This window comes from Enoplosus armatus, chromosome 14 (assembly GCF_043641665.1).
Source record: "Enoplosus armatus isolate fEnoArm2 chromosome 14, fEnoArm2.hap1, whole genome shotgun sequence".
Taxonomy (NCBI): Eukaryota; Metazoa; Chordata; class Actinopteri; order Centrarchiformes; family Enoplosidae; genus Enoplosus; species Enoplosus armatus.
The window spans coordinates 22,622,532-22,649,926 of record NC_092193.1 but is presented as its reverse complement, the minus strand read 5'-3'; the positions used below and the strand labels follow the sequence as shown (position 1 = coordinate 22,649,926).

Here is a 27,395-nt window from a genome sequence, read left to right as displayed (position 1 = left end):
ACTGTACCTACTGTAGTCAGGATGCATCATTCTTCTACTTTTCCATCTATGTATATTTTTGGATTTTGTGACACACACAGAGTCATAGCCATGTGATGAAAAACTTTCCATCTGAATTTACACCCCCCCCAACACACACACACACACTCACACAAAAAAACACAATCTACGTCATCTTCTCCCAGAGCTGGCTGGCGACGTCACACGTGTGGCATTCAAGTGGCATCAGAATATATAGCGACGACAGGGTTTGTTCACCGAAATGCAAGCTATAAACAGGAAATAACGTCAAAGAGAATAGAATTTAAAAAAAGAGGGCGGTATATTATAAATACTGAGGGTCCGCTGTCCAGAGCAAGAATCTGTTAAAATTCGACTTATTGTTGAAATTCAAATGTGCATTTAAAACATAAAAAAACAACTTTTATTGTGAAGCAGCTGCAGGGCAAGTTCAACAACATCAAGGACAAAGTTGTCTTTGTCAAAGCAAAGCACTGTTGAGCAGCAAGAACAGTCGTTGTCTGAGTGAAACAGGACTTCAAAGCGACAGCTACCGCTGTTCATCCCTCCCCTTCGCATGACAGCCCCACCATTAACTTACGAAACGGCCAGTCAAACCATCCCGGTCGGGTGACGTTTCCCGAAGAATGCCCCACCTCGCCCCACCCACCAACAACAACGTTCATGTGCGCGCAAGAATTGGAGTTGTTCTCACATTTCCAACTGCACCTGAAGGCAGCGGGAGACAAGGAGGTGGAGTGAGATAGAGGCTGATCAACAGGGAGGGAGAGAGAGAGAGAGACAGAGGACGGACAGCGGGGGGAGAAAGATAGCAAGACCCAGCTAGCCCCAGCGCCGTGAGCCTGTTTGGCAGAAGCGAACCGCTATTTTGCGACACTGGCGCTACAGATAAAAAAAAAAAAACCAACAAAATTTAAGCTTTTTCCTTTTTAGCTAAAATGTGACTCCACCGGCGCCTCGTCGAGTGTGTCTAAAAACCTGAAATGTGTGCCGGTAGCTAGCTAGGTGAACGCGAAGACAACAAAAAAAGGGCATCTCTCCTGCCTTTGCCCGAGCAGCCCGGTCGTAATCTTCGGATGAGAATTTCTGCGTGAACGTGTGAGCACGGCAACACCTCCCGCTGCTCGACTGGGCTGTCGGTTCGGTTGTCGTTAACAATATAGGCAGGGTAGGAGGGGGGGGAGAAAAAAAACACCCCACCAAACTGTCAAAATGAAATTCACAGAGCATCTCTCGGCTCACATCACCCCGGAGTGGAGGAAACAGTACATCCAGTATGAGGTAAGCTAGCTTCATATTAAACCCTGCACTCTGCTAGCCACCTTGCTAGCTGTCCGGCTAACTGGGCAGCCGCCGACGGTATGGTTTCATACCGGTTATTTCCGTTGAGGACCATTTGGGTGTAGCTGGGGATGGCTTTCTTGCCCTTTCACTCCCCAGTTGTTACACACCAGGAAGAGGGGGGGGAACTGCTTCAATTGTTACGCCCGCAAATCAAGCAGCAAGCAACCTACGAGTGTTAGCTAGCGAACTGGACGAGCTAGCTAGGTTTGTTGTGTTGCCCCGCAGGTTACCGCCTCGGTCACGTCAGGCTGTACCGGGCTGCTGCTGCTGTGCCAGCAGAGTGTCCGAGGGTCCCCGTCCCCTAAGATGCTCGGAATGTGTTTGGGAGATAAACGGCATTTTGGCTGAGTCACCACTTATTGAGCGGGTTAATCTTTGCGCCCGTTAACCCCTTCTGTCTGTCCCCGAATGCTGACCACAGCTCAGCAAGTCGTGCTGCTGCCGTGTTGACATCAGGGTGGAGAGACAGGTTCGCTTAATCTGCAACCTTTGATCCATTAATGCTATTAAGGAAAACGTGCAGTTCTTATCTTTACGGCGCCGTAATTCGTAAACACAGGGCTGACGGTGTAAACACATTATATATATATATATATATATATATACATATAATAGTTCCAAGGAAGCCTTTGCATTTGTGCCAGTGTGTTTTCCATTGGTGTTCCAAGCGTACTTGTCAAGGCTGTGTATTGGGATTGCAGTGCAGTGTGTTTAACATGATGCTGATCCTGAGAGAATGGCAGCTCTTGTCCTATTAAAGCCATATCTACATTTTAACTGCCCTGCTCGCTGGACAAATGGCATTACCAGCAATCTGTTTGTAATCGCAGTCCACAGTTATTTTGGTAATGTAAAAGGTACGCTGTTACACAGCACAGGGGGGCGAGCACCTATTCTACAGGACAGGGGTTAACTGTATGTCTGTGTGCATGAATCGAGTTGAAACTAGGGTTGGGGGTTTGATAGCATTTTATCCAACCTGAGTCCAGTATCAAATCCTCTTTATTGAATCTGAATTGGGTCCGAATTCACGATCATTAGGTCGATGTGCCTAAATTGTTTGTATGAATATGCACAAAGAAGACAGAATTGATGTGACGTGATCAGCGAGAATCGTTCCACTCGAGAGCGATTCGCAGTTCAGTTGTGATCCACTTCCGGTTGTGCATATCTGCGAGGGTCCTGCGCGATGTAAAATGTGTTCTTCTTCTTCTGCCAGTGTCCACGAGGGACCACGCGGAGTGAACCTAAACAAACTGCAGCTTTCAACTGGTCGGGGGGAAAAAAACAAAAACGGCAGTCGGCATCAGCCCGTCACCTGGATGCTTTGTACGGTGCTCATTTTCCTGAGGATGGTCCAAAACCCAAAAGATACTCAGCTTACCAACACATAGGACAGCTCAAGACAAAAGATTTGATAAGATATTTAGTAGCCTTGGTCCAGATCCAAAACTTCTAAGAACCATAAAGTTAATGTGCTGTTACTTTTAGACACAAAGTACATGTTCCTAAGCATCAAAGAATGCTTTAGTGTATTTTTTCCTCCAGTTATCACTGATAAGGAGGGAAATGCATACCTCTCTGTCATACATCTGTATGAGCATCGTCTGTCATCACAGCCCACGTCATGTCATGTATCTGTGTGTGTAAATAAGCTATAGAGTAGCACCAAGAGGTGTAACATACTACACTGTGCCTGTGCTGTGGCAGGAATTCAGCTATTATGTTTCTGCCTCAAGGGCTCGTCCCTCCACCCCCCCAACTCTCTCTTTGTACCTGTGAGCAGCAGTATCTGCATTGTTGGGTGACGGTAGTTGCAGTATTCTTTATAAGTCGTCGCCCGCGCTCTGCATAGTGTCATATCGCCGCAGCTCAGTGTGACTGCAGCACAGTCTTTCAGTCAGTGCCCTTGAGTTCGCCTCCATGCCAAAACCTGACATACTATGGCATTAAGAAGATCTGGAATAGTGACATGGACGTACCTACCGATTGTCTCTTATATATTTCGATTATTTATTCATTCATCCACGCATTTGTCTGTTTTTTTTCCCCCCCAGTCAGCGTGAAGCCGAGCTGAGCTCTCTGGCTCAAAGTCAGAAGCAGTCAGTCATCTCCTCTGCACTCCTGACACCTTGTTTTAGTTCTGTGTTGCTTTTTACAGCAGCTTTGAGCCAAAGGTCTCTTCCTGCAGTTAGAAGGAGCAGACGTTCGAGCTCCACAGATCCAAACAGCAACCGAATCAGCCTCCGTGAGTTACCGAACCAAATGGCCCCCGGTGAATTAAAACACATGGCTGTTTAGATATTTTTCCTCCCAAAGTTTTGTCCATTGAAATGACCTTCGTCTGTGTTAGAATAAAAACGTAAAGCACCTTGAGGCAACAAAGCAGGGGGAAGAAAATGTGGCGACAAAGTCGACCCTCATTTTGATGCAGGGTCCGAACTGAAAACCTGCCAAGCGCCACATGCGTAGATGGGTAGATTTTCCATTTGACAAGTAAATCTTAGTTCAATTAACTTGACATGGACATAACAATAGCATTGACAATTACGCGTCTTGATGGGGGGGTATTCGGATTTTATTAAGCAGTGATCTTGTAGCAGTGAGAGGATATGTATAATTCCTGTGCACTTTCCTGTTCTCTCGCTTCCTCAGCGGTTTCACACGGACTCTCTGGTCTCTTCTGGCTCTCACAGCGCTCAGACGCAGACACAGATGTAGCTTGTTGTCCCACCCAGCTGTAAATCTGGTCCGGGGGGGGTGGCAGTTAGTTTTAGCCCCGTGAAGAGGAGCGACCCAGGCCCCGCGAGGTCTGCAGAGCCATGCTGGCCAGGTTCTGTTAACCCGCATGCCGTGTTTTCTCATAGCAGCTGTGTTCGGGTCAGACACTTAGCAGGGACAGTTGGATAAACAGAGGCGTACCCTGAGCTGTTATGATGTGATGTGCGCTGAGCCAAAGACCGTCAGCTCCTTTTTGTTCCCATGCCTGGGCCTGGGCTGTTTTCAAGCATGCCATGTTTTATTACAGCTCGCGTCTTTAGCTCGGAGTATTGACTTTATAACAGTGCTTTTTTGAGATATGTGAGATATGATTCATTCTGGACGATATAACAAACTCAGACTCAGACTTTGTTTACTGACTTTGAGAGACTGGACTACATTTCCCAATACAAATCTCTTTATTTAACCTGACAGATTCCTAGCGTGACTACAAGACAGGAACTGTAAGAATATAGATGCCTGATGGTCATCTGTATGACTCAACAGACTCATTGACTGGCTGGATATTTCTGCTGGGTGACTGCACGTCTGTAGCGCTCAGTCAGGCTCTGCGGGATATTGAAGTAAAGATTGGAAAAAGAAAAGGAAAAAAAAAGGTATTTGAGTGTTGGCAGGAAGGACGGGGCTTGTAGAGGGGTGGACAAAGACACAAAATGGGAGCAGCAAGTCCAGAAAGAAGCAAAGGGCAAGGGGGGCGAGAACAGAAGGGCTTGCAACTAGCGGTTATTTTCATTATCGAGTAAAGTGACATCTTCTCATTGCTGGTTTTGTTTCACCAACAGTCTAAAAACCCACAGATACTTACATTTACCGCCATAAATTACAAAGACGAGCAGCGTGTCCTCACATTCGAGAAGCTGGAACCAGCAAATGGTTTGACCAACCAACAAAAATACTTCTTTACCACTTAACAGTGTTTTTTTTTTGTTAGCCAGAGGCTATTTACCTTTCTGGAGCTGTTGTCATTGTTCTCTGCTATGTTCTTTTTTTATTTTTTTTCCAACATCGGCCATATTTGAATTGACTCAAGAAAGAAACAAACCTGAAGATTTTAGTGTCCTTTTTTCATTGTTTCATTGTTTGCCAGGTTCATTTCCATCGGGTCGCAGTGTGTCACTTGACCCTACCGAACTTGGGTTGTGATGTAATGTCCATATGCCATTGGCCTGAATTATTATTATTATTTTTTTTCCTTTTATAAATAAGCTCCTCATTTTTGTCCTAGTCAACAAAATGCTGCCGTCGCGGTCCGTGCACAGCGGCAGTGGTGGAAACTCCCGGCCGCAGCAGCCTCACTTCATGGGAAGTTAGTTTGCTGATGGTGGCAGGTTTTCCGTCGTAGTGATTAATAGAGCAGCTGACAGAAAAATAAGGGCGAATCAACAATTCTCCGAGTCAGCAGAAATTTCGAGAAGGGTCTCTGAAACGCTGACAGATTTCAATTAAACACTAATAAATTGTGTGGGATTGTTTTCATAGAGAAAATGAGGCATTATTATTTAAATACTGTCCAATCTATGTTGCATCACCCTGCAATGCTTTATGAGATTTGTGCTGCCAATAGTATCTATACTAATAGACATTATTTTAGCAACCATACAACCTACGCATGCTATACAGTGGTGTCAAAGTATTCAGACCACTTTTTGCACTTTTTATTGGAAGCAATTACAGCTTTGAGTCTTCTTGGGTAAGTCTCCACAAGCTGTTTTGCCCGCCTGGATTTGGGAAGTTTGTGCCAGATCCTCTCAGGCTCCGTCAGATTGGACGGGTTCACAGAAACTCCAAGTCGCAGCAGCCTTAGTTCATGGGAAGTTAGTTTGCTGATGGATGGAAACTCACTCATTGAGGCAAAGCTCTTGCTCACCTTGCTCCAAGTTTTGTATTTAGCAATACTAATCAAAACATTTCAAACGATATCTCGTCCTAGTAGCAAACTCCTAACATCCATAAACCCTGGCTTTACAGCACCAATTGTTAGACGGATAGTCAGTGGTGGTGTCTATAATGTGAAGTCCTGGATATTAAATCCCAGTAATATTTGTGCTTCAGCGTAATGAAGTAGAATACCACATGACATGGTTGAGCTACGCTTGAGAACCAAACTTTCTTTTCTGTTTGTGCTTGTGGGTACCGGATGGACCCAGTGGGGGCAAGGACCACGGAGGACTTTGCCCTCATCCCACTAGCGATGGCCTTACGAAATAGAACGTTAGTTACGTCAGTGGTTCCTTTTTTAACTAGCTGATTGCGATGCGAGCCGATTGTCCCGGTCCCAGCAAAACTTACACACAAGATGAGACCGAGGTGGGGCCCGCGTAGCGAGCGGGCGTAAGTTAGACTAAAAGTCTTCGGTGCTGTGCAAGGGAGGGATGAACCCACTGGCGATAGCCTTGAGGGCCACTCATAGAACATGGAGTTACGATATGTAACTAACCTCCGCGTCTGTTCCTTTCCAAAGAGCAACGGCCAATTGGAAACTCCCAACCCTCGAGCGACCAGTGTTGTAACGTCATCACTCAGTCGCTCAGCCGTGGACAGACTTTTTGCCTCTTTGGGGCTGGCCCCCGCCTTGCTGCTGTCCAGCCAAAAACATCAGCATAACTTCCATTCATCTGTGATTAACTACCTGTCCGTGCCGGCAACAAGAACAAACAGTGGAGGCCAGGCATGGACTCCACTGTGTACACCTGGCTTTTTGTTCTGCTCAGTTAATATGATAGTGTATTCACAAGTGATGGATGAACATCTGAACACTGGCACCTGGTAAATATGACATGGCCATGTGGTATTTGCCCACTGAATGACTTGACGAGCGCGACATGAAACAGCTGACCGGCAGGCAGTTGATTGTTGGATAGTCAGGGCCGCAAAGTATACCCGCTGACCAGGAAATGCCACGTGAATTTGGCCATATTTTGGGGGATCCTTCAGAGTGGGCCTTATCAACCTGTATGTATGAACATACTCGGTCTTGAAATGCGGACTTCAAAAGACGTGGCCCTGTCTTTATCTGTGTGTCCAAGTCCAGTTGTTGGTCCTTTTTAGTAATGCTGCCTTCAGCAGAATATAGTGATGAAAGACAACTGCTGATTTTGCTGGTCTTACTATCTGGATTAGGATGGAAAGATAAAAGATAGAGAAGGAGAAGTGGAAAAGAAAGGGGGTCAGAGAGAGCAGAGAGAGGAGGGGGGAGGGAGTAAAATGTAGGGGAATATAGATGGCCAGATGTAGAGTAAAGAAAATGTCCGTAGAAGGAAGTTGAGAATAACTGTGGAGACAGAAGAGAGGGATTAAAAGAGGGAAGAACAGAGAATCTGACATTTCTAAAGGCTTTATTGTCATAATCCCCATACCAACTCTAATTAAACCCCTCTCTAGGACCAAAAAGAGAATGTATGGAGAATTAGAGGAAGAGTCTTAGCACTGACATATTGAGAAGTAAGAGAGGAAGTAGAGGGGTGTGAAAGACCAGGATTGAGCGCTGATGGCATTGGCTACCACCTGACTGGTATTAGAGGATCGCATACTCACTCTTCATGCTAACGGACATTCTTAGGTCACATGCCTGGGCCTCTTTTTGAGCTCCCATAGCTGTCCTTGGTCCCGCACGTACCAGTTCCAGTTCCCAGAATGCCCTTCAGCAGCTTCCAATGAATATGTGTTAATTATACTGTACATGTTGCTTTAGAGACGGGTAGCAATAGCATATGAAGAGCAAGACACTGAGAAGTCAGATTTCGGGGGAAAGAGATGCATGAAGAAATCTACTGCTAGCTTTTGCTAATCCTTCTTTTTCTGGCAGCCATTCGCCGTCACTGCCACTAGCATCACCCTCACTGGACTCCGATGGCATTTGCTCCACTATCCTGCAGGCCTTTCCATCATGATGCCGCACTTGACCTCTACAAAATCTAAAGACGCTATCTGTTACTCATATAATGGAACGTTATTAGTATGTATATGCTAATGTAGGTTTCATTCTAATATCACGAATCAGTTGATTTACAGCCAAAAGTTACTGCAAAGGAAATATTTTCAAAGTCGCAGTATTAACTGTAATTTCCTCCCAACTTGGGAATACTAGGAAATTTTAACAACTGTATTACTTCTTAGAAGTTACTTGATGTTACAAAATGTTATTTACCTGCACGGGTCCCCTACTGTAGAAGTATTGGCAAGATATTCCTGAGCTGCTCAGCCTTCCTGGCCTTCTGTCGGCCATCTTGGTTTTGAGAAATTTGTTTTTTTGCACTTACAATGTCTGGCTCTCATCGACTCCTTTTCTGTAGATATTATGAGGTGTTTATTTTGTGGGCGGAACCTAGGTGCAGGCAGAATAATTCCCTGAACTCGTTAGCTAATGCTATCTAGCAAGTTTTGTTGGCTTTGTACGGTCACTCACTCGGTTAAAGTTAACATGAACCAATGGGGCCAGACTGGCCAACCCGTACACGCTCACTCAGTGGATGGACGATCTGACAGGACTACCTCCGGCGGAATAGCCAGACATTTAGCGCTACACCTACCTGACAGAGAAACCAAGCGTGTGTAGTAAAAAGAAACTGAGGGCGTGTAAATCTTTAGATGCCTATAACTACGTCCTGAATGGTCATGTACAAGACTTGAAATGCAAAGATTTAACAGACGAGTTTTGTCTCTAGCCGTACAACTAGCTAACAAAGTTGACTAATGGGCTAAAAGAGGTAGCGTAAGGAATTGCTAAATGGGAAATATACATGCAAAAACGTGCATATCGCAGCACTTTTACTGCATAGACTAATGCAATTCAAAACATACAAGCTTCAAGGTGAAGTAAAACCAATCTTTGACCGTGACAAAAAAAAAAATCACAAATTTCATCCGGAACTTTCACTTACTCAGATCTCAGAAGTCAAATTCAGGCCACTTGGTGGGACCGAGAAAGGCATCCTCTGCATCAGAATCAGAAATACTTTATTGATCCCCGGGGGGAAATTGTACTTTTTAAAAATTCTTTTCTCGACCCGTTTGACTTTTGTTTAGCAGCTTGAGGTTGGATTCCTAACCGCTAACATGTGTTTGGTGTGAGGGGACCCCATACAAGACGCGGGTGAATGTAAGCTCATGTGAACTGAGTCACTGGGTTTGTTCGGACAAAGCATGCAATCTGAAGACCTCCATCCTGGGTTTAAGGGTATTGTGATGGGACATTTTGCACTATTTTCTGATCTTTAATAGAATGAATGGAGAGTGTAATTGGCAGATTAATGATATAGTTAGTTGCAGGCCAAAACTCATACAAATGCAATACCTTTGTAAATAGAATTTCTACCACTTGGCTGTTTTGCAATTTGCATATTAATTGAGATAAATGATCTTCAAAATACTAAACTCCCTAAAGGCACAGTCAAAGCATCCAAATTGAACCTGAGCACCAAACTCCAAAGCTGCGTCGTTTTTGCATAAATGTGAGATTAAAACCAGTCTGTTTTTTTGTTTTGTTTTGGGGGGTTTTTTGGAAAATGAAGTGCTCAGTCAGATGGTAATGCTTGAGTGAAGCTGCTGGTTTAGCTCTCGGTTTTGCGTCAGTTGTGCGTCACAGCGTGTGACGTCACCGTCCTGCAACAAACACATCCAAAAACCCCTCAGTCGTTTGGATTTTGGTGCCACTCTTTGCTTTCCGCTTTAAGGCCTTTTGTAAGGCTTGACATTTAAAAAAAAAACAAAAAAACAGCTTCCTTCATATTTTCTTTTTTTGCGCCACCTGCCTCATATGAAGGAAGCTGTGTTTTGTAATGTGTGTAACACAAAAATAAGGGGGAAGAAAACCTAGAGATCTGAGGTTTCCACGGGACACAAACACCAGCGTAATCCAGTTATGACTCATATAATCCTACTGACAGTTTGGTGTCAAGATATGAAGTGTTTGTCTCCTCGTGGGTGAGGGTTAGGGGAGAAAAGAGAGAGGGGGGAAAGGAATGTACAAAAGAGATTAGGCAAAGGAGAATGGGCAGAGAGCGAGATGGTTAGGGCTGATTATAATGGAACTGAATGGACAAAGGGAGGAGGAGAAAAGAAAGGAAAAATTACGAAGAAAGAGGTTATAAAGTAAACAAAGACACACACACACGCACGCGGTCAGTCCCACAGATTTGTGGTCAGCTGTGGCGGTGCTGCAGTCTGCCTGAGGCGATAGCCACAAGTTATGTGTCTGGGTTCAGGTGGAGGTGTGTGTGAGAGAGTGAAGAGAGAATGCCCTCGACTTGAGTTACAAGGCCAGCAAGAGGCTAAGACCAGAGAGGGAGAGTATGAGTGTGAGAGAGATAGAGGGGGGTGGGGGGTGGGGGCAAAAGTAGGGTAATCTGTAAGGATAAGCAGAACTGCAATCCTTCCTGTTGAGCTGCGTGTGTTTTTGTTTTGGAAACTTGCGCCTTAGCACATGCTGAGCCAGCCTACTGACCACACACACACACACACACACACACACACACACACACACACTTACAAACACACACTTGTTCTATGGGCCTCAGGAGAAGTGGGGTTTGCAGTTGTCGCCCAAATGTGTCCGTACGTGCGTTCGCTGCTGATGACAGCATAACGTCAGCAAATCATCGTCACATTTAAAAGAGACCATGTTCTCTCTGGCTGTGTGTTTTAGACGTTAAGGGCCAATAGAACACACACACACACACACACACACACACACACACACACACACACACACACACACACACACAGCCAAACGCATCCTGTCATTTTTTTTCTTAACTGGCAGAGCAACAAAACAAGCCTCGAGGCTTAAAGATCACTGAGGGCTCACTCTGCAGGTACAGCCGGAGACTCGACCCCCCCCCCCCCCCCCCCCATCGATGATACGGCGTTGGAGATTTGAGCCCCTCTCACCTGCACCCTCCTCTCTTGTCTGACCAGTTCACCTTTGATTGCATGTAAAAAGTGCAAATGGAGACGCACACTGGATCCTACCAAACATGGGAGCTAACCACAGAGACCAAAGCAGGATTTATGGTCGCCGTAGCGTCTCTGGCGCGAGGGTCCGTGCTCCCAGAATGACGTCATGTCAAGCGCCTTTACGACCCTTCCGTGAGGGACCACAGGGCATGCCGCATGATTCTGAACCCATGGAGAGAGACTGCCGCCGCATTTAATAGATAAAAACAGATACATTCTTCCTCAGCAACAACGAGCTGTAGCGCAGAGTGCAGCCATGTTGGTTTATGACGATCTTCCACTGGTGTTTCAGAGAATACTGCAATACTGCGGGATCGCCCCGCCAAGCATCACAGCGCATCCTTGCAATCAAAGCTTTTTTTTTTTGCCCCACTCCAGTTCAGTAGAAAGGGGACGTGAGAGTTGCTTTTACTTAGCTTGCAACCAGAAGAGATTCCCGGTACTACGTAGTGGTGGAAAATAACAAATCCAAACTAACCATCGCCGACCACTGATTTATTTGGTCGATAAATTCAACTCCAGGCCTGTATTTGGGGTCCGCATAGTGTCAAAGAAGACATGTCTATACCAATCAGAAACCTCTCTCGGTTCTACTGCACATTAAAAACAATCCGATGTAATGATGCAGTTTGTTAAATCGGAGAAAAGTAGTTTCCTATAGAAGATTTAGCTCGTTTAGAAAGATATTAAAGCAGCGGTTGGCTAAAGCTGAGCCGCCCGTCTAGTAAAAAGTTCATCTCTTCTTTTTAAGACATTGCCAATAATGTAAGTTGTTAGCAAACCACTTTTTTTGATTTACTAAAAAAAAAAAAAAAAAAGATTTATTGTTCCTTAACTTTTAGGCTATTGACATTAAAAGCAATGATATTTATATTTATGTATATATTACATGAATATAAACAGCCATTTATGCTGATTTATGTAATTCCCTGTCTGACTGGACGCCTGTTTCCCACACAGCTTGTAGAGAATCGTGGGGTAAACCAGTATCCCTTGTGGAAAACGTGTTTTTCAGAAAGAAACGGGAGGCCTGACTCTGCGTGGCCTCAGTGAAAAGAAGCTGTTTTTCTTGGCGGTGAGGGCAGAGGAGCCGATGGGAACGCAATATTTAAAAACTCTCCCGTCCCCTCTACCCGCTGAGCGCTCAATCTCTCGGGTAACGGCGAACAGTTTTTGGATTTTGATCCTGGATTCTTTCCTCAAGTTGTAGCTCTGTTTTTCTTTTTTCTCAGTCAATGAAAACACAATGATTTGTTGTTGCTACACGACCGTGAGGCACATTATCAGCGTGTATCTGCAGGTTTCTCTCTGCAAAAAAAGTTTCTGCAGCCCCTGTTTGTCACAGTAATATCAGAACAACACCAATACGATGCTTTGCTCTTATATTTATTGCCGATTGTGGTGATCTAGGAATTCATGCAAACTCAACTAACTAACTAATTGTGGCTCTAAATGACAATCTAGAAAGGCAGCCCGTCTTACTGGCTTCTTTGTGCGTCTTTGCTGTGTTTTGCTGTTTGCGCTCTGTGTTGTTGTTTACGTTGTTGCAGCGGCTGCGCCGGTGAAACTGAGTATAGGCTGGCTGTGTGGTGCTATAGCTCGACCTTGACTTGCTCTGCTGTTTGCTGCAGAAGCCAGCGCTGCTGCTCTTTGACAGGCCGGCACACAGTAAGGCCATTGTGGTCTTGTGCTCTGCTGGCATTCCGAAACACTGACTGACTGACCGCTCTCACTATCTAACCCTTGAGCGAGCGCGGATGAAAGAGGGCGACTGTCCTGCCACCCTGCTCGCACTTACGGAGACTGAATAACCGTCGTCTACTCGCCCTCTTCACAGCAGAGACGAGCTGCGGCGCACACTGCAGATTTACTAACGCGGAGCATGAAGGAGACTGACTGGCTGCATCATCAGCACTGCGTTATCGCAGGACGGAGGGACGGCAAGAAAGGCAAAATGACACAAATGCACCGGTGCAGTGTCAACACACGTCGGTGCCATTATTGTAAAAGAACAGCAGCTCTGGCCCATCGTGTTTGACCAGGCCGCGTGGTCCTGTAAAGGTCACCACGTTATGAAGTATGCATTGGTATTAGAAACCTAGTGCGGTGCATTCGGCTGATCCAATAACAAGCAACCTTTTCAGCTTAGACCACCTCCACACTGAGGCAAGTAAAGCTGAAAGTGCGGTTGGCGTGCGAGTGCGACACGCTTCCGTTCCAACTGGGGGGTTGTTTTTGAGAAATGATCGGTCCACATGACAGAACCACAGACTGTATATAAAGATGGACGACATGACAAGCCCCCCCGAAAGTGAAGCCAAAACGTCTCGATCCCCCCCTGGTGGCTGGCTGCAGTTTAGGTCATAAGCCCCGCCCCCCTCCATGCTAGTGGATGGGACATGGGACAAGCTAAAAAAATCAAAGTACATGTCAAATAAAATCATTTGAGGTAGTTGTTATCACGCTGATGTTTGTTCAGGTGTTCATTTTTTCTGATCAGTTTGGTTTTAATTTGTTATTTAATGCTAAAACAAAACGGGGTGAGACGTCATGATTGACAGCTGTGATTGACTGTGGCGTGCTCGCGATTGGGTCGGGGCGGGTGACAGCCCCTCCCGGCCGTATCCAGGAGAGTTGGGCTCCATTTTTGTACAGCGGGAGGAAGTGGAGAAGCGTCGGCCATCTTTACATACAGTTTGTGGGACAGAACAGAGTAAAAAAAAACAAAAAAAACAGCAAAATCGTCCATTTTCAGTGAGGCAGATAGCAACATTATGTGTCACAGCCATCATCTGACAAGGAGTTGGATATACACAGTGCCCTCAATTGAAGTTCATTGATCACTAACTAAGTACATGTGTATAGTATCTAATAGGAGATATGGATATATATGTGTGTATGTGTATATATAATTTAGAAACTGTCTGTGGATGTCTGTTTCTGGCTTATCCAGCAAGGTCACTACCAAAATCATAAAAATTCAATATTGCCATAATGCAGTCCTGCCTGGGGTGCCTAATAAAACCAGAGATATTAAAGTAGCAGTAACAGTGGAAACAGCATAAAAATCTCTGATGGTACAAGTCGGTATGGTCTCATGGTATATATTAGTCATGTCACCCAGGGGTGGGCGATATGCCTTCCGAGGCAGCAAAATTCTCGAGATCACACAAGAATAGAGCTCTGCAGGAATGAGTCCTAAAACCCGGAAATGAGTTTTGAGCATTTTTACACTTTTCCCGGTCCCCCTCCCCCCCTGTCTGGAAGTCAATGGGTATTTTGAATGGGTTTTTGGTTAGATGCCTGACATAAGGTCTGTGGTTAACACACGTCAGGGTGCCGTACGATCTTAAAGAGCAAGCTGTTCGACTGGTTAACCCAGGTTCAGGTCTCTGCGCACACATTCCTCCACCCTGTTTGAACTATCCACGAACAAGACGCCTGCTGCTGCCACCTCCCATGTCTTTTGACATTTGACATAATGTAACAGGCCTGACATTGATAGTAGATTAACTAGCACTCTCCTTTTTAACCTCCTGGAGACACTTCCCTCGGTTAAATATTCGATGGCATTGTTTAATATTTAATTGTTTCATGACATCTTTCTCGTTGTGTCTGCAGGCTTTCAAAGAGATGCTGTATGCTGCTCAGGACCAGGCCCCATCTATTGAAGGTATTACACGCAAACACACAATCAGATCTGCTCCTTTTTTTATTAGTGCCTCTGAGCAGCTCATACAAGGAACGTGGAGCTGCTGGGGTCGGAAACGGGAAGTTGTGACTTGAACAGGCAAATTAGCATCATGTATGTTAACCAAATTTAGATGTGCGTTCTTCTGGTGACTTAAAAGAATTGTTAAAGGACTAAGAGACAATAGCCACCCCTAGCCACAGCCTGTGTGTGTGTGTGTGTGTGTGTGTGTTGCATGAAGGGACAAAAGTGCATTTTGTTATACAACCCTGCGTTGTAAAATGACCCTTAAACGAACCCTTAAAGGACCACGCCAGTGATTTTACACGATCCAGTTCAGCTCAACTTTACATCGCAGACAACCATTTTTAAATGTGATTTCCAAAATAAACCAGCAAAGACTTGAAACTTGCTAAACACAGCTACTGCATCGTAGTGAAACACAGTGGTTCAGGCTAAACATATTTTAAATTTTGGGCCAAAACCATGGAGCGATCTGTGAATTCCTTCAAGCTGCTGCATTCCCTTGCCGGAGCTCCACCATTCAGCTGCCACATAGCATCAGCTGCTCTGTTAGAATACAGGTAATTCATCGGACATGAATGTCGCAAACACTTTAACCGTTGTATTGAATGGTCAGCGACGGCACATGAACGCACCATTCCTCTATGTGGAACTCTCATGTTCAATGTCATAGGATGAGCAGGAATGGGAGAAGTAACTGGATAGATAGATTGAAATGAGTGATCAAAAGGTCTGCCCGACACGCATTGAACTCCACGTTACCATAGCAACAACACTAATGCTTCATGGTCTAAGCATGCTAATGCACTCTCAGGGAGTTCTGCTATAGAAGGCAGTCAAGATTGGCTTGCGCAGTTCTTTACCTCCAGCTCCTAAATTACTCTTTCTGTGGCGCTACCTCATCCGGCATTATTGCTTAATTATGTGTCTTTGTAAAAATACACTAACGACAGCCTCAGTATGACCAAAATTTAAGGCCTAAACGAGTCTTAAAATGTCTTTTAAAACCAGTTATCAGAGGCCTTATTTTTTTCCATCATGTAATGACAGGCCTCTATGTGCCCCTGCACTGCACACCCTTAAACCAATACAAAACAGCGTGACTCGCACAATATGTATTTTTCCTGATCTGTCCTTTCATCTCATTCGAACAAAAACCGAGTTCCACCACTTAAGGGGCCTATTTTCAGTCGGAAATATGACGCAACGGAACATAAACCTTACCAGCGAGGAAGACACAAGCCTACCAAACATGCCAAGCCCAACCTGCGCATAGCTCGCGCAAACCTCTCACACAGCTCGCTTGCCCTGCAGTCGGCCTCGCTTGTAGGTCTGCCGGCCGCCTATCGATCTGCGGCATGGGTTGCCGTTCGTTTTTCATGAGAGGGCCGTCGGGCTCTCTGACCCATTTTGACACGCATGAAAGGAGAAGGAGGAGAGGAGTTAGCATGCAGTTCCCAAGCTGAACTGGTCAGCAGCTACTGTCTCGTGAAACCACAACAAGCCCCAAAAAAATATATATAAAAAGCCACTCGAACCTTTCCACGGTAGCAGAAAGGATCAGACGAGTGAAATGTCAGGTTGTTTGTGCCACGTGTACAAAATATATCCAATAGGTTGTAAAAAAAAAAAAAAGGACGTAGGCCGACACACATTGAATCCTCCAGCACTGAGACAGCCGTGCAGAACATTTAGGAGGCATAACAGCCTGGATCTCCCGCGTAGAACAATGTTTCATAACATATTAAAATAAACAGCCCAGCAAACGGGAACCAGACTTTGTAATATGCTAATTACTGATCAAAAGCAGCCGACAGGCTAACAAAGTCTTTCAGATCTCAAATAGAATAGAATAAAATAAAATAAACAGACCTACCTCAGTCTCTCAGACAGGTGTCCCCCTCTGGGTCATTAGCTTGATGAAGGGGCGCTGTAGTTGTCTCCCAGGAGCAAGAAGGAGTCAAAGGGTTCGAGTTCACCCAAAACTCAAGCCTAGCGCTCGTCTTCTGCCGCTCTTCGTCAAACCCATTCACTCTTGACCCCTTTCCTGTGGAACCGATCCACAGTTTGATCATCAAGATTAAGGCCTCTGTTTGTAGACATGACATTTTTTAACTTGCCAGTGGTGGTACCAAAAAAGACACCTTGGAGCAAGGCTCCCCGGTCCTGTTTTAATGGCACCCTTACATCAAACGGGGAAAATGATACAGAACCTCAGGCAAATGCTGGCAGATTTTAGTGCCGGTGCGTGTCAAGCAACATTCAAAGTCTCAGGCTCAAGCGTCGCCATGAAAAGCAAAAGGGCCATGAAGGTAACTTCTCCACTATAAACCACATGTTATTTGTCCTGTAACTGTTAATTGGTTGAGGACTGTAAATGTCCTGATCTGTCAGGATTGTGGAACTGGCACACACCTTTACTCTTTCTTTCCACTGAGTGACTGTCACATAATCAGCAATTGTAGGGACTGCACTGACTGACTGACTTTCGCCTTACGGGACGGCCACTGTGATTAGGTGTTCAGTTGCTGTTGTTGCCATTTCTCTCAAATGATGATCACATTGTCCATGTAAACAGCATCCAACATAGTGTTTTTTAAGCTCGGATGACGCTTTATAGTATGCTAGAAATCTGCGTGCACATTGCCGTCATTAAATTATACACATTACAGAGAGGACTTGACAGTAAATTACAATCATTGATCGCTTAAACCCGCATTTGTTAACAGATAGCCTGTTTCTCTCTTGGCTTAGGGATGCTGAAGCAGACTTCTACAAACGCCGTAGACGGTTAAATGGAGGTTGCGTTCGAGAACAGGTGAAGGTGGATGTAAAGTCCAAAGAAAAGTCTGGTCAGAAAGTTTTGGGAAGACTCATGTCCAGCGGTGGGATGGTGGTGAGATCCGTCACCCAGACCTTCCTGGCCGCTGATTGGTCATGTGTGCATAGGTGCACATGAGCGCACATTTAGAGTGCTCCATGAAGTGCCTCTCAAATAGAGCGTTGCAGGAATGAGTCTTAAAACATTGACATTTTCCTCTAGCGCCATCATCAGGTCTAAATTTAAATTTGTCCAACACTTTGGCTGATAACATTATCGTCGGCCTCAGCTGTATTTACTGCTAATTAGTAAATGGTAGCATGCTAACATGCCTAATAAGAGACGGAGAACATGGTAAACATTACACCTGCCATCATCAGCATGTCGGCATTGCCACTGTGTGCCGTTCTAATGTTAGCATTTAGCTCAAAGCGCTACTATGCCTTTATCATAGCCTCCCAGAGCCGCTAACATGGCTTTAGACGTGCCAGAGTACATCCATGCATTTTATCCATGTAGCCCACGCATGTTGTCGTGATTGACGATACACATTCTCGGCTTGGCTCATCGGCTGACGGGTTTCCAGCCTGGCCCATGTGTCGGACACCATCCCTGTACGTGCTTCCGTTTTATATCCACAAGTCTACAGTCACATGCTGTTACCTATTGAGATGGTGTGATTCACATGTTGTTCCCCCCCCCCCCTTCAGTTTATTTTAAGATTTTTTTCCCGTGACTTATCTTAGACTCAGCGGGTACAGCTGACAACAATAACGTCTGGAAAATGAATATATATATATACACAGTAGTCTGCAAGTGTCCTGCTCTCCCCAAGAAACTAGCTGGTTGACTTTCATACCGAAGTGCAGTGTAAACCTCTTTAGCAGCCGGCACAAGCACACTTTCATCACTCCAAATGGTTTGTGTAATGTATGAAATATGAAATCTACCCCAACTCTACCGTTGTAACACAGTTTAAATGTGCATAAATAAGTGGGCGGATTTAGGAAAGAAAGGGAGTTGATTCCCGCGGTTGGAGCGAGCAAACCTTCACGGAAGCTGAGAGAGGACTTTTATGAATACAACCTGAGGTATTGGACACTATTAGGACTGGGCAAAGTCCCCTAATGTCAATATCAACTTTAATTGCCACATTTACCTTCCATAACAATTGATAAGCCATATCTTATTAAATCCACCGGTGCTCTCCGTCCTCACAGTGGAGCCCTGATTAATTCTTTGCATATTCTTTGAATACAAACAGAACGTGGATTATGACTGACACATTTTGTAAGCAGGTAAATGGGTAACACTAAAGTGTGCTATATTTCTGCTGTGATTACAGAATGATTAATATTGTAAATGGATCTGAATAGCACTTTTATGTGCAATGAAGAAAACAGCTCTTGTGTAACAGGCTACTGCAACGGGTCAGAGAGCTCAGGGGAGACTCCTGCACTGCTTCAGGGCAAATTTGCTGCTAACCTCAGGGCTAAACCTCCACATCGCCATATGCCGCCGCGACATCTCTCCCGCACACTTGCCACACACACACACTGGTATGCGGATGAAGGGCTGCTGGCAGGGGATGTCATCTTCAAACGGCCGGTCCTCGTTGGCCTCGCTTTGTGTCGAGCCAACGTTTTTGGTTTTGTGTGGCCAAGTTGTGAACTCTCTATCCCCTCTCCAACACAATGGAGGTCTTATTATTACTCACTGGGACTACTTCCCGGTGAGTACTAGCGCCTCATGAAATGCTAACAGCATGCTAACAGCGACACGGGATAGAGAGGTTGACAAAGAGGGATTTCCTATTTTTTCATTCTCATTTTTTAATGCTCTGAGCACCACAAATGAGATTCTGTGCAGGGTGGATGCAGAAAAATATCTCAAAACCCAAACAATCTGCAAGCCCAGGTGGAGGTAAAAGAGAAAATATGTCTTTTGTAACTTTTTTTCAATAACATTTATGCCGTTCCCTCCCTCTTAACTGCTGTTCTGGTGCCTGTTGGCTGTTAGCACCGGGTGGCATGCGTGGCGCTGCTGAAAAATAGAGCTAAAAAAAAGAAAGAAAAAAACATCAATTGTCAAATGGAAAGTATAGCCTATTACCCGGAGACAGACATGTCATAATGATAATAATGATAATAATCACGGTGACACGAGCCCGAGACACAAGAGGGAGGAAAGAGCAGAATAAGGCCAAAAGAGGGATAAGGAGATTACCGTGGTCTGGCTGTGGTGGCTGTTTGTGCACTGGTGAGAGAGCGCGAGAGAGCGAGGTAGAGAAAGAGAGGGAGGGAGCGGTTGGGACACTCCAATTTAGTTAATTTGGTGTCTTGTCTAAAAGCATCCAGCCCGAAAGCCTGTGAATCATCAAGTCTGCAGGGCCTGACTCAAAAAAAACAAAAAACAAAAAAAACACCTGCCCGGTCTTGTTTGTTTGCTTGTTGTTGACGTGACAGCAGGCACAAGTCAGCGGTTGGACACACACACACACACACACACACAGGTTGGCCCTTATGTCCACTGTTCAATTAAAGTTTACCAGAATCTGTGCCAGCGTGAGATCTTAAATAGTTGAGATCAAAAAAAAAAAAAAAAATGTCGGAAATTACAGGACTCCGTTCTGGTAAAACTATAAAAAAAAAAAAAAATTAAAAAAGCCTTTGACTCGATGGGAGGAACGGCAATTAAACTTTTCTAGCATGGTATTTGGGATACAAGTAAATATAACGTTGATATTGACATAATTCTCCAAAACAACAAACCAGATGCCGTCAGGTCACTTGTTAAAAGACCGATTTCTAATTGGATATGAAATGACACACAAACGGCTTAATCTCTCGTCTCATCCAGAGTCAAAGAGATTTCAGGTGTTCCGACTGACGGACAGCAGAAGGTTTCCGGTGAATGGAAGTTCCTCCAAAGGTGTGGGGGTCCAGAGCAGGGCTGGGGATTTTTTTGCATGACCCACGGGGGAGACGTCAATCAAAAAAACCTAACAAAAAAAATGGTCCGAGCGGCGAAATGGGTGGTTCTTGAACTGGGTTTCCTAATAGCTCTGAACGTTTTGCTTTCACCCAGATTTTTGTGGATGCTTAATGAGACGCTCGACTTTAATATCATATATGTATTTTTCTTCTTCTTCTTTTTTCTTTTTTTACTATTTCAAGCCACGGCTTTAAGTAGCGTGTTGACAATTGCTTGGTGTTTGACTGTATCCTAAAATAGAGAACTAATTATTGATTTTTAGACGGAACTGTAACCACCAGCCATCACAGCTGTTAATATGGCGGGGAAACGTTCTGCCTTTTTGAATAAAGGGGGGGGGGTTTCAGATGACATTTGATGTGCCGCCGTCTCCACTGAGTATTTCTTTCTTTCTTTTCCCTTTTTTTTTATAAAAGAAAAGGCAATATGTGACCTGAATTAAACTCGTGATCCGTATACATTTAGAGGGGTGAAAGCCCAGTTGCAGATGAATGGAAGCCCTGCTGCTGTCTCACTGCTCCACCTGCAGGTCGGAGCAGGGCAGTGCGTCTCCTTTGCTGCACTACTCTCAGTGGTCCGTTAAGGTGGTTTAATGCGTGCTGCGGGACAAATAGTTTTCGCTCTGTTCTTGAACTTTCCTGTTCTTTTTTTTTTTTTTTTGCAGTCACGGACGAGGATACAGTCAAGAGGTATTATGCCAAGTTTGAGGAGAAGTTCTTCCAGACGTGTGAAAAAGAACTGGCCAAAATCAACACCTTCTACTCTGGTAATGACACACACACACACACACAGACACGCACACACATCCTGCAGTGGCTATTCTGGCCTTTGAAACCGCCATCCCCTCTCGCCCCTCCAGAGAAGTTGGCCGAGGCGCAGCGGCGGTTCGCCACGCTGCAGAACGAGCTGCAGTCGTCGCTGGACGCCCAGAGGGAGAGCTGGGCAAACGGGCGCGGCCTGAGGCGGAGGAAGACGGTGTTCGCCCTGTCGCAGCAGGAGCGCTGCAAGCACAGAAACATAAAGGACCTGCAGCTGGCCTTCTCCGAGTTCTACCTCAGCCTTATACTGCTGCAGAACTATCAGGTGCTCGTCCACAGCCCCTTGTATGGTTCCACATCTCATGATGATTCCACGTCATCGCTTGTGTTTAATCAGCTGGTTTTGACACTCTCTCTCTCTCTCTCTGTGTAGAACCTGAACTTCACAGGTTTCAGGAAGATCCTGAAGAAGCATGACAAGATTTTGGAGACGCCGAGGGGGGCGGACTGGAGGGTGGCCCACGTCGAAGTGGCTCCGTTTTACACGTGCAAGAAAATCACACAGCTCATCTCTGAGACCGAGGTGCACACACGCGTGTAGATATTCATGTCGATGTCAATTAGCACTGCCGCGGTTCAGTGCAGTCTCGATAAAACGGGTCGTATGTGAATCTGCAATAAGATCCGTTATCATGAGCGTCCAGCCCTCAATTCTCTCTCTCTCTCTCTCTCTCTGTGTCTTTCCAGGCGTTGGTCACGACAGAGTTGGAAGGTGGTGACAGGCAGAGGGCCATGAAGAGGCTGAGGGTACCTCCCCTGGGAGCGGCGCAGGTCAGACACACACACACACACACTCACATTAACTAATAGCCACTTCTCCTAAACTCAACACCCTCTGAACTGCCTCTGGGTAAGGTCCGAAAACCCAAGCCACCGCTCCCTGTTGTCCTTTTTGTATCGCACAAACATCCTAACTTGCACCCATAAAGTTTCGACAAAGTGACCGCCCAGATGCCCCCCATCGAAATGTGTGACCCACGGATTGTTGCTTATTTATTTTTGGCATACATGTTGAGGTTACTTTTGTGATGACACAGTATAATGATAATAATAATAATAAGAGAGGAGCAGCCTCTGAGTTGATCCACACGAATAGACAATGTTATGTCTTTACACACACGTAAGAACACGACACAAACTATCAAACTAATAATGAATTTGAAGCCGGACATAAGGCGTATTCGTTTGCGTGCTGAACAACATGCTCAGAGAGATCCAACGCGCATGTCCATCAGTTTTAGCGATAGTATTGTTTATATTTAAGTCTGATTGTTAAAGCATTAGTACAGTGGAAATGTAGATTGTGCTCCTCCTGTCCGCCCACAGCCCGCTCCCGCTTGGACCACCTTCAGAGTCGGCCTCTACTGCGGAGTGTTCCTCGTCTTAATAGTCACCGTGGTCATTACAGGTAACACACACACACACAAACACACACAAACGAAATGTGGTGTGAATCATCTAGTGGCTCAGTTTTTACTTCCTTGGAAATAATGTCCAGGTCCAGAAATTATATTGGTCCCAGCAGAACACATGTTAGTCTCAGGAAGAAAAACTGAATCACTGCGTCAGAATGAGGAATGAGTGTATTTTTCATATTTAAATATGAATATGTCATAACCTATGCACTGTATGTGTTTGACATTGTGACGATTGGTGCGTGTTACTTGGGTAGAATGAAGTCCTGTCCAAATATAACCAAATGTCAACGTTTGAAAAGAGCATGGAAAGATGGTGTTCTGCAGCATCGCTTGGAAAGACGATGTATTTTTTTTCCCACGTGTCCCTCCCCCCCGTCACTAGGAGCTGTGGTGATTGGCAGCGACGATGTTTGGCCTATGGTCAGGATCTACAGAGGAGGCTTCCTGTTAATAGAATTCCTCTTCCTGTTAGGTACGCACACACACACACACACACACACACACACACACACACACACACACACATGCTACGATGCTAAGATGCTATGGTTCAAGTTTCTGGTCATTTGGTTCAGAGGGGGTGGGGGGCTGGGCTATCTGAGTACGAGGGCAGGGTTTTGAGTATTAAAAAAAAAAACAACAACAATGCACCAGCAGCCGCCTGTCTGACTGTTTTTTGACCTTCCAGGCATCAACACCTACGGCTGGAGGCAGGCAGGAGTCAACCACGTACTCATATTTGAACTCAACCCCAGAAACAACCTGTCCCACCAGCATCTGTTTGAGGTCTGAGCACACACACTCACATGCAGACATGCTGTCTAACAAACACTTTGCCAGAGTGTACTTTCATGCCGGTGAATGTCGTGACTGACATTGGTCCGGGTGTGTGCAGATTGCAGGTATGTTGGGGGTGCTGTGGTGCGTCAGCCTGCTGTCCTGCCTCTTCAGCGATAGCATCCTGGTACCAATGCAGGCGAACCCTCTGGCTCTCTACGGCCTCTTCTTCCTCTTCCTCATCAACCCCTTCAAGACCTGCTACTACAAGTCGCGCTTCTGGCTGCTCAAACTTCTGGTATCGTCCCTCAATTACAAATCATACGGTCTACGTGTTTTGATCATCAGTGCCACATGTATTAGGACGTACCCGGTCCGACTGAGTCGGACATTTGCGCTCTCTCACGTCTCAATGTCCAGATAAGTTCAGGGTTGCCGCGGAGGCGTGAAAGGCGCTTACGTCGAGTGTTTTTGCCGAGCACCGTCTGCGAGGTTAGGTCTGAATATTGCTGGGAAATGTTTTAAAGGTTCTCAGATACTGTGAACTCCTTCTCACAGTGTCACTGAATTCACCGGGAACTATTCGCCCGAACAGTTTATGGTGTTTGTGTGTGTGTGTAATCCTCGACCATCAAAACACGGGGTTATGGCGGGAAGTAAAATGGCCGCTGCAAGCCATTTTTTGGGATAGCTCCATTTCTGTAAAAAAAAAAAAAAAAACTGTACAGTTGTACCAAGTTTCATGCTTTTATAAAAAAAAAAAGTGAACATATCCTCTCAAATTTGGCACATATCACCTGGACTACTACTACTGCTACTACTATATATATATATTCTCCTGCTGTGTGGACGATAATAATGGACTGCCATTTGAATGAGAGTTGTTGAGGCCAGTGGATTTTGGTGTCAAAGGTCAGTTTTGTTAGAATTTGTTAGAAAGACACCCATGTGGTAAACCACGAAGTGTGATTTGAAGGGGCTTAGTCCATCGCAGCACCCGAAATGAATGGCAAATTCAAGTGGAATGAATGAGCGAATGGGAACGGCGATGTCCCACACTGTCCTCTCTGTCCCCTTTCCCTCACAGTTTCGGGTGGTGACAGCTCCGTTTCATCGCGTCGGCTTTGCGGACTTCTGGCTGGCAGACCAGCTGAACTCCCTGGGGGTGGTTCTGATGGACCTGGAGTACATGATCTGCTTCTACAGTTTTGAACTGGACTGGAAAAAGCACGACGGACTCATCAGCAGCGCAGGTGAGCCTGAGCGATGAAACGCATCTTGAGCGCTCTCGATTCATGGCGGCGGGCCCGCACCTTACCATGACCACGCTGTTTGCGTGTCACCCTCTTTGCAGGTAAAGACGTGTGCAATTCCTACTCCTACGGCGTCCGTGCGGTGATCCAGTGTCTTCCCGCTTGGTTCCGATTCGTCCAGTGTCTGCGACGTTACCGTGACACCAAGCGGGCCTTCCCTCACCTGGTTAACGCTGGGAAATACTCCACCTCCTTCTTTGTTGTCACCTTCGCTGCCCTGTACAGCACGCATAAAGGTAGTAGAGCGCATACTCGGATACACTTCACATCTTCTTTTTTTTTTGTCAATTAAACTAACCACTTCCTGCACGGATGTTTCACATTAAAAGCCTTTCAGCAGCTCAGGGTTCCAAGTCCATCAAAACTGAACACGTCACCAATACCAGCTTGGTGCCTTACAGCTTTCATTCTGTCAATAACCTCAGATTCTGTGCCTGTAGGTTAATTCTAGCTCCTTTTTAAACATGTTCACTGCCAATCCACGCCGTCTCGACAATTCTATATGACCGCCAGCTACAAGGTCTGAAGCCTCAGACAGTGACAATGAGAACACAGAAGAAAAGAAAAACCAGCTTTTCCCAGTGAGGCATCGGTCTGGTCACTGTATATTTAGTACAAAGCAGCTTGTCCTGTTTCAGAAGCCAAAGTAACAGCAGGTTAATAGACAGATAGAGTTCTCTCCTTTTAAATGAGAAGCGTGGGTTATTAGAAAACTAATACACAAATGTGTTTGGTGGACCATTTTGAAACATATAAATCTGATCCTATACCAGCTGTCTATCCTCACACCCCTCTCTCTCTCTCTCTCTCTCTCTGCTCCTCAGCTGAAGCCCACACCGACGCCCAGATCTTCTTCTACCTGTACATCGGCTGTTTAGTGGTCAGCTCTTGTTACACACTGGTCTGGGATCTGAAGATGGACTGGGGCCTGTTTGACCGCAACGCGGGCGAGAATACCTTCCTGAGAGAGGAGATAGTCTACCCGCACAAGGTATTTCTCCGCACAGGGAGGCACCTCCGGGCGTTGGGAGGGAGGTAACAGTCATGTGATGATGTGCTGACTTCCTGTTCTCTGTCACTCCCTCAAGGCTTACTACTACAGTGCCATAGTGGAGGATGTGCTGTTGCGTTTTTCATGGACTTTAACCATCACCCTCAGCACAGTCACCGGTTTTCACGGCATCTCGGATATATTGGCAACTATACTGGCCCCAATGGAGGTCTTCAGGTACTGTTTTCTGACTTTTCTCTCAGTTATCGTTGCCTCCTTCTTCCCCTCATCATGTAGACTATTGTTGAAAATGTGTAGAGTGCACTCTGTAAGTGGAGCTGGCCACTGACAGTCAGCGTTTCTCCTTGCCAGGCGTTTTGTGTGGAACTTCTTCCGATTGGAGAACGAACACCTGAATAACTGCGGCGAGTTCAGGGCCGTCAGAGACATCAGCGTGGCTCCGCTCAATGCCGACGACCAGACCCTGCTGGAGCAGATGATGGACCAGGAGGACGGAGTCAGGAACCGACAGGGCAAGAAGAGCTGGAAGAGGAGCTACAGCATGAGTCTACGCAGGCCCCGGCTGGCCTCACAGTGAGTCTTCACATGCAAAAGTGATGTGTGAACACGAGGTGAGGGATGGGTTGTAGCAGATTGGGCTTGGACACTGTGGGAGAAGTGGTCATTTACCATAACTTCCAGCAGTTTCATGAAATTGGAATTGGTGTGAACGCACATTGTGGGTTTAATAACAAAGAACAGACGATGAGGCAAACACCTCCGACTATGCGGAGGGGCATCAACATGTTAACCTGTGCTGTAACCCTAAATCGAGTTGATACTGTAAACACCTTCTTCCTTTTCCCCACTTCAGGTCCAAGACCCGCGACACCAAGGTTTTGATAGAGGACACTGATGACGACTCCTGACATCAGGCCACGCCCCTCGCCTGGGTCCAGAATTTATTCAAAGGAGGAAATTCCACCTCCTAACCGAGGAATTACCCAGCGAGTTGGGCGTTGAACTCTCAACCAAGGACGAGTTTTAAACCCTCATGCCCACGTAAACCTTTCTCCAATGCATGAGCCTCTGCTTGGGTTGATGACTATTTCAAGGGAGGAACTTCGCCCTCTTGAACAAACAACCCAGAAAGGTGGCCATCGAACTCCTACTCCTACCTTCAATAATAACCAGGGGTGGGCCTACCACTTAAACTCTACCTTACCCAAGCGGCGGGTGAAAAACTTCTCTCCTTGTCATCCACAGCCACCCGGAGGTGGACTCTTTAACTACACCCACTCCTCAGCCATTGCTTGGGCTCTCCTCAAAGCCTCAGCCTAGCATGAACAACGCAGCTAAATGGAACGCAAGCCGATCACCCTGACAGGAAGTATCCCCGCTCCCTCTCGGTGCCCCACATCTCCCACACAGGGAGAAGCCGACAACTT

General features: G+C 45.8%; 1 protein-coding gene across 3 annotated transcripts; it reads left to right on the top strand.

Moving 5' to 3' along the window:
- Positions 1-1,212: 1,212 nt before the first annotated feature.
- Positions 1,213-26,876, top strand: LOC139296825 (xenotropic and polytropic retrovirus receptor 1 homolog). 3 transcript variants are annotated; one of them, XM_070919350.1, is made up of 16 exons: positions 1,213-1,302; positions 14,722-14,773; positions 21,295-21,396; positions 21,490-21,713; positions 21,822-21,971; positions 22,136-22,219; positions 22,775-22,856; positions 23,249-23,338; positions 23,555-23,652; positions 23,762-23,941; positions 24,731-24,896; positions 24,998-25,192; positions 25,781-25,947; positions 26,045-26,184; positions 26,320-26,541; positions 26,822-26,876. In XM_070919350.1, the coding sequence occupies exons 1-16, from the start codon at positions 1,234-1,236 to the stop codon at positions 26,874-26,876; spliced, it is 2,076 nt and encodes a 691-aa protein (XP_070775451.1). In that variant the 5' UTR covers positions 1,213-1,233. The 3 variants fall into 3 exon arrangements, with proteins under 3 accessions (XP_070775451.1, XP_070775450.1, XP_070775452.1); XM_070919349.1 differs by having other exon boundaries at positions 24,998-25,195; XM_070919351.1 differs by lacking the exon at positions 24,998-25,192.
- Positions 26,877-27,395: the final 519 nt, after the last annotated feature.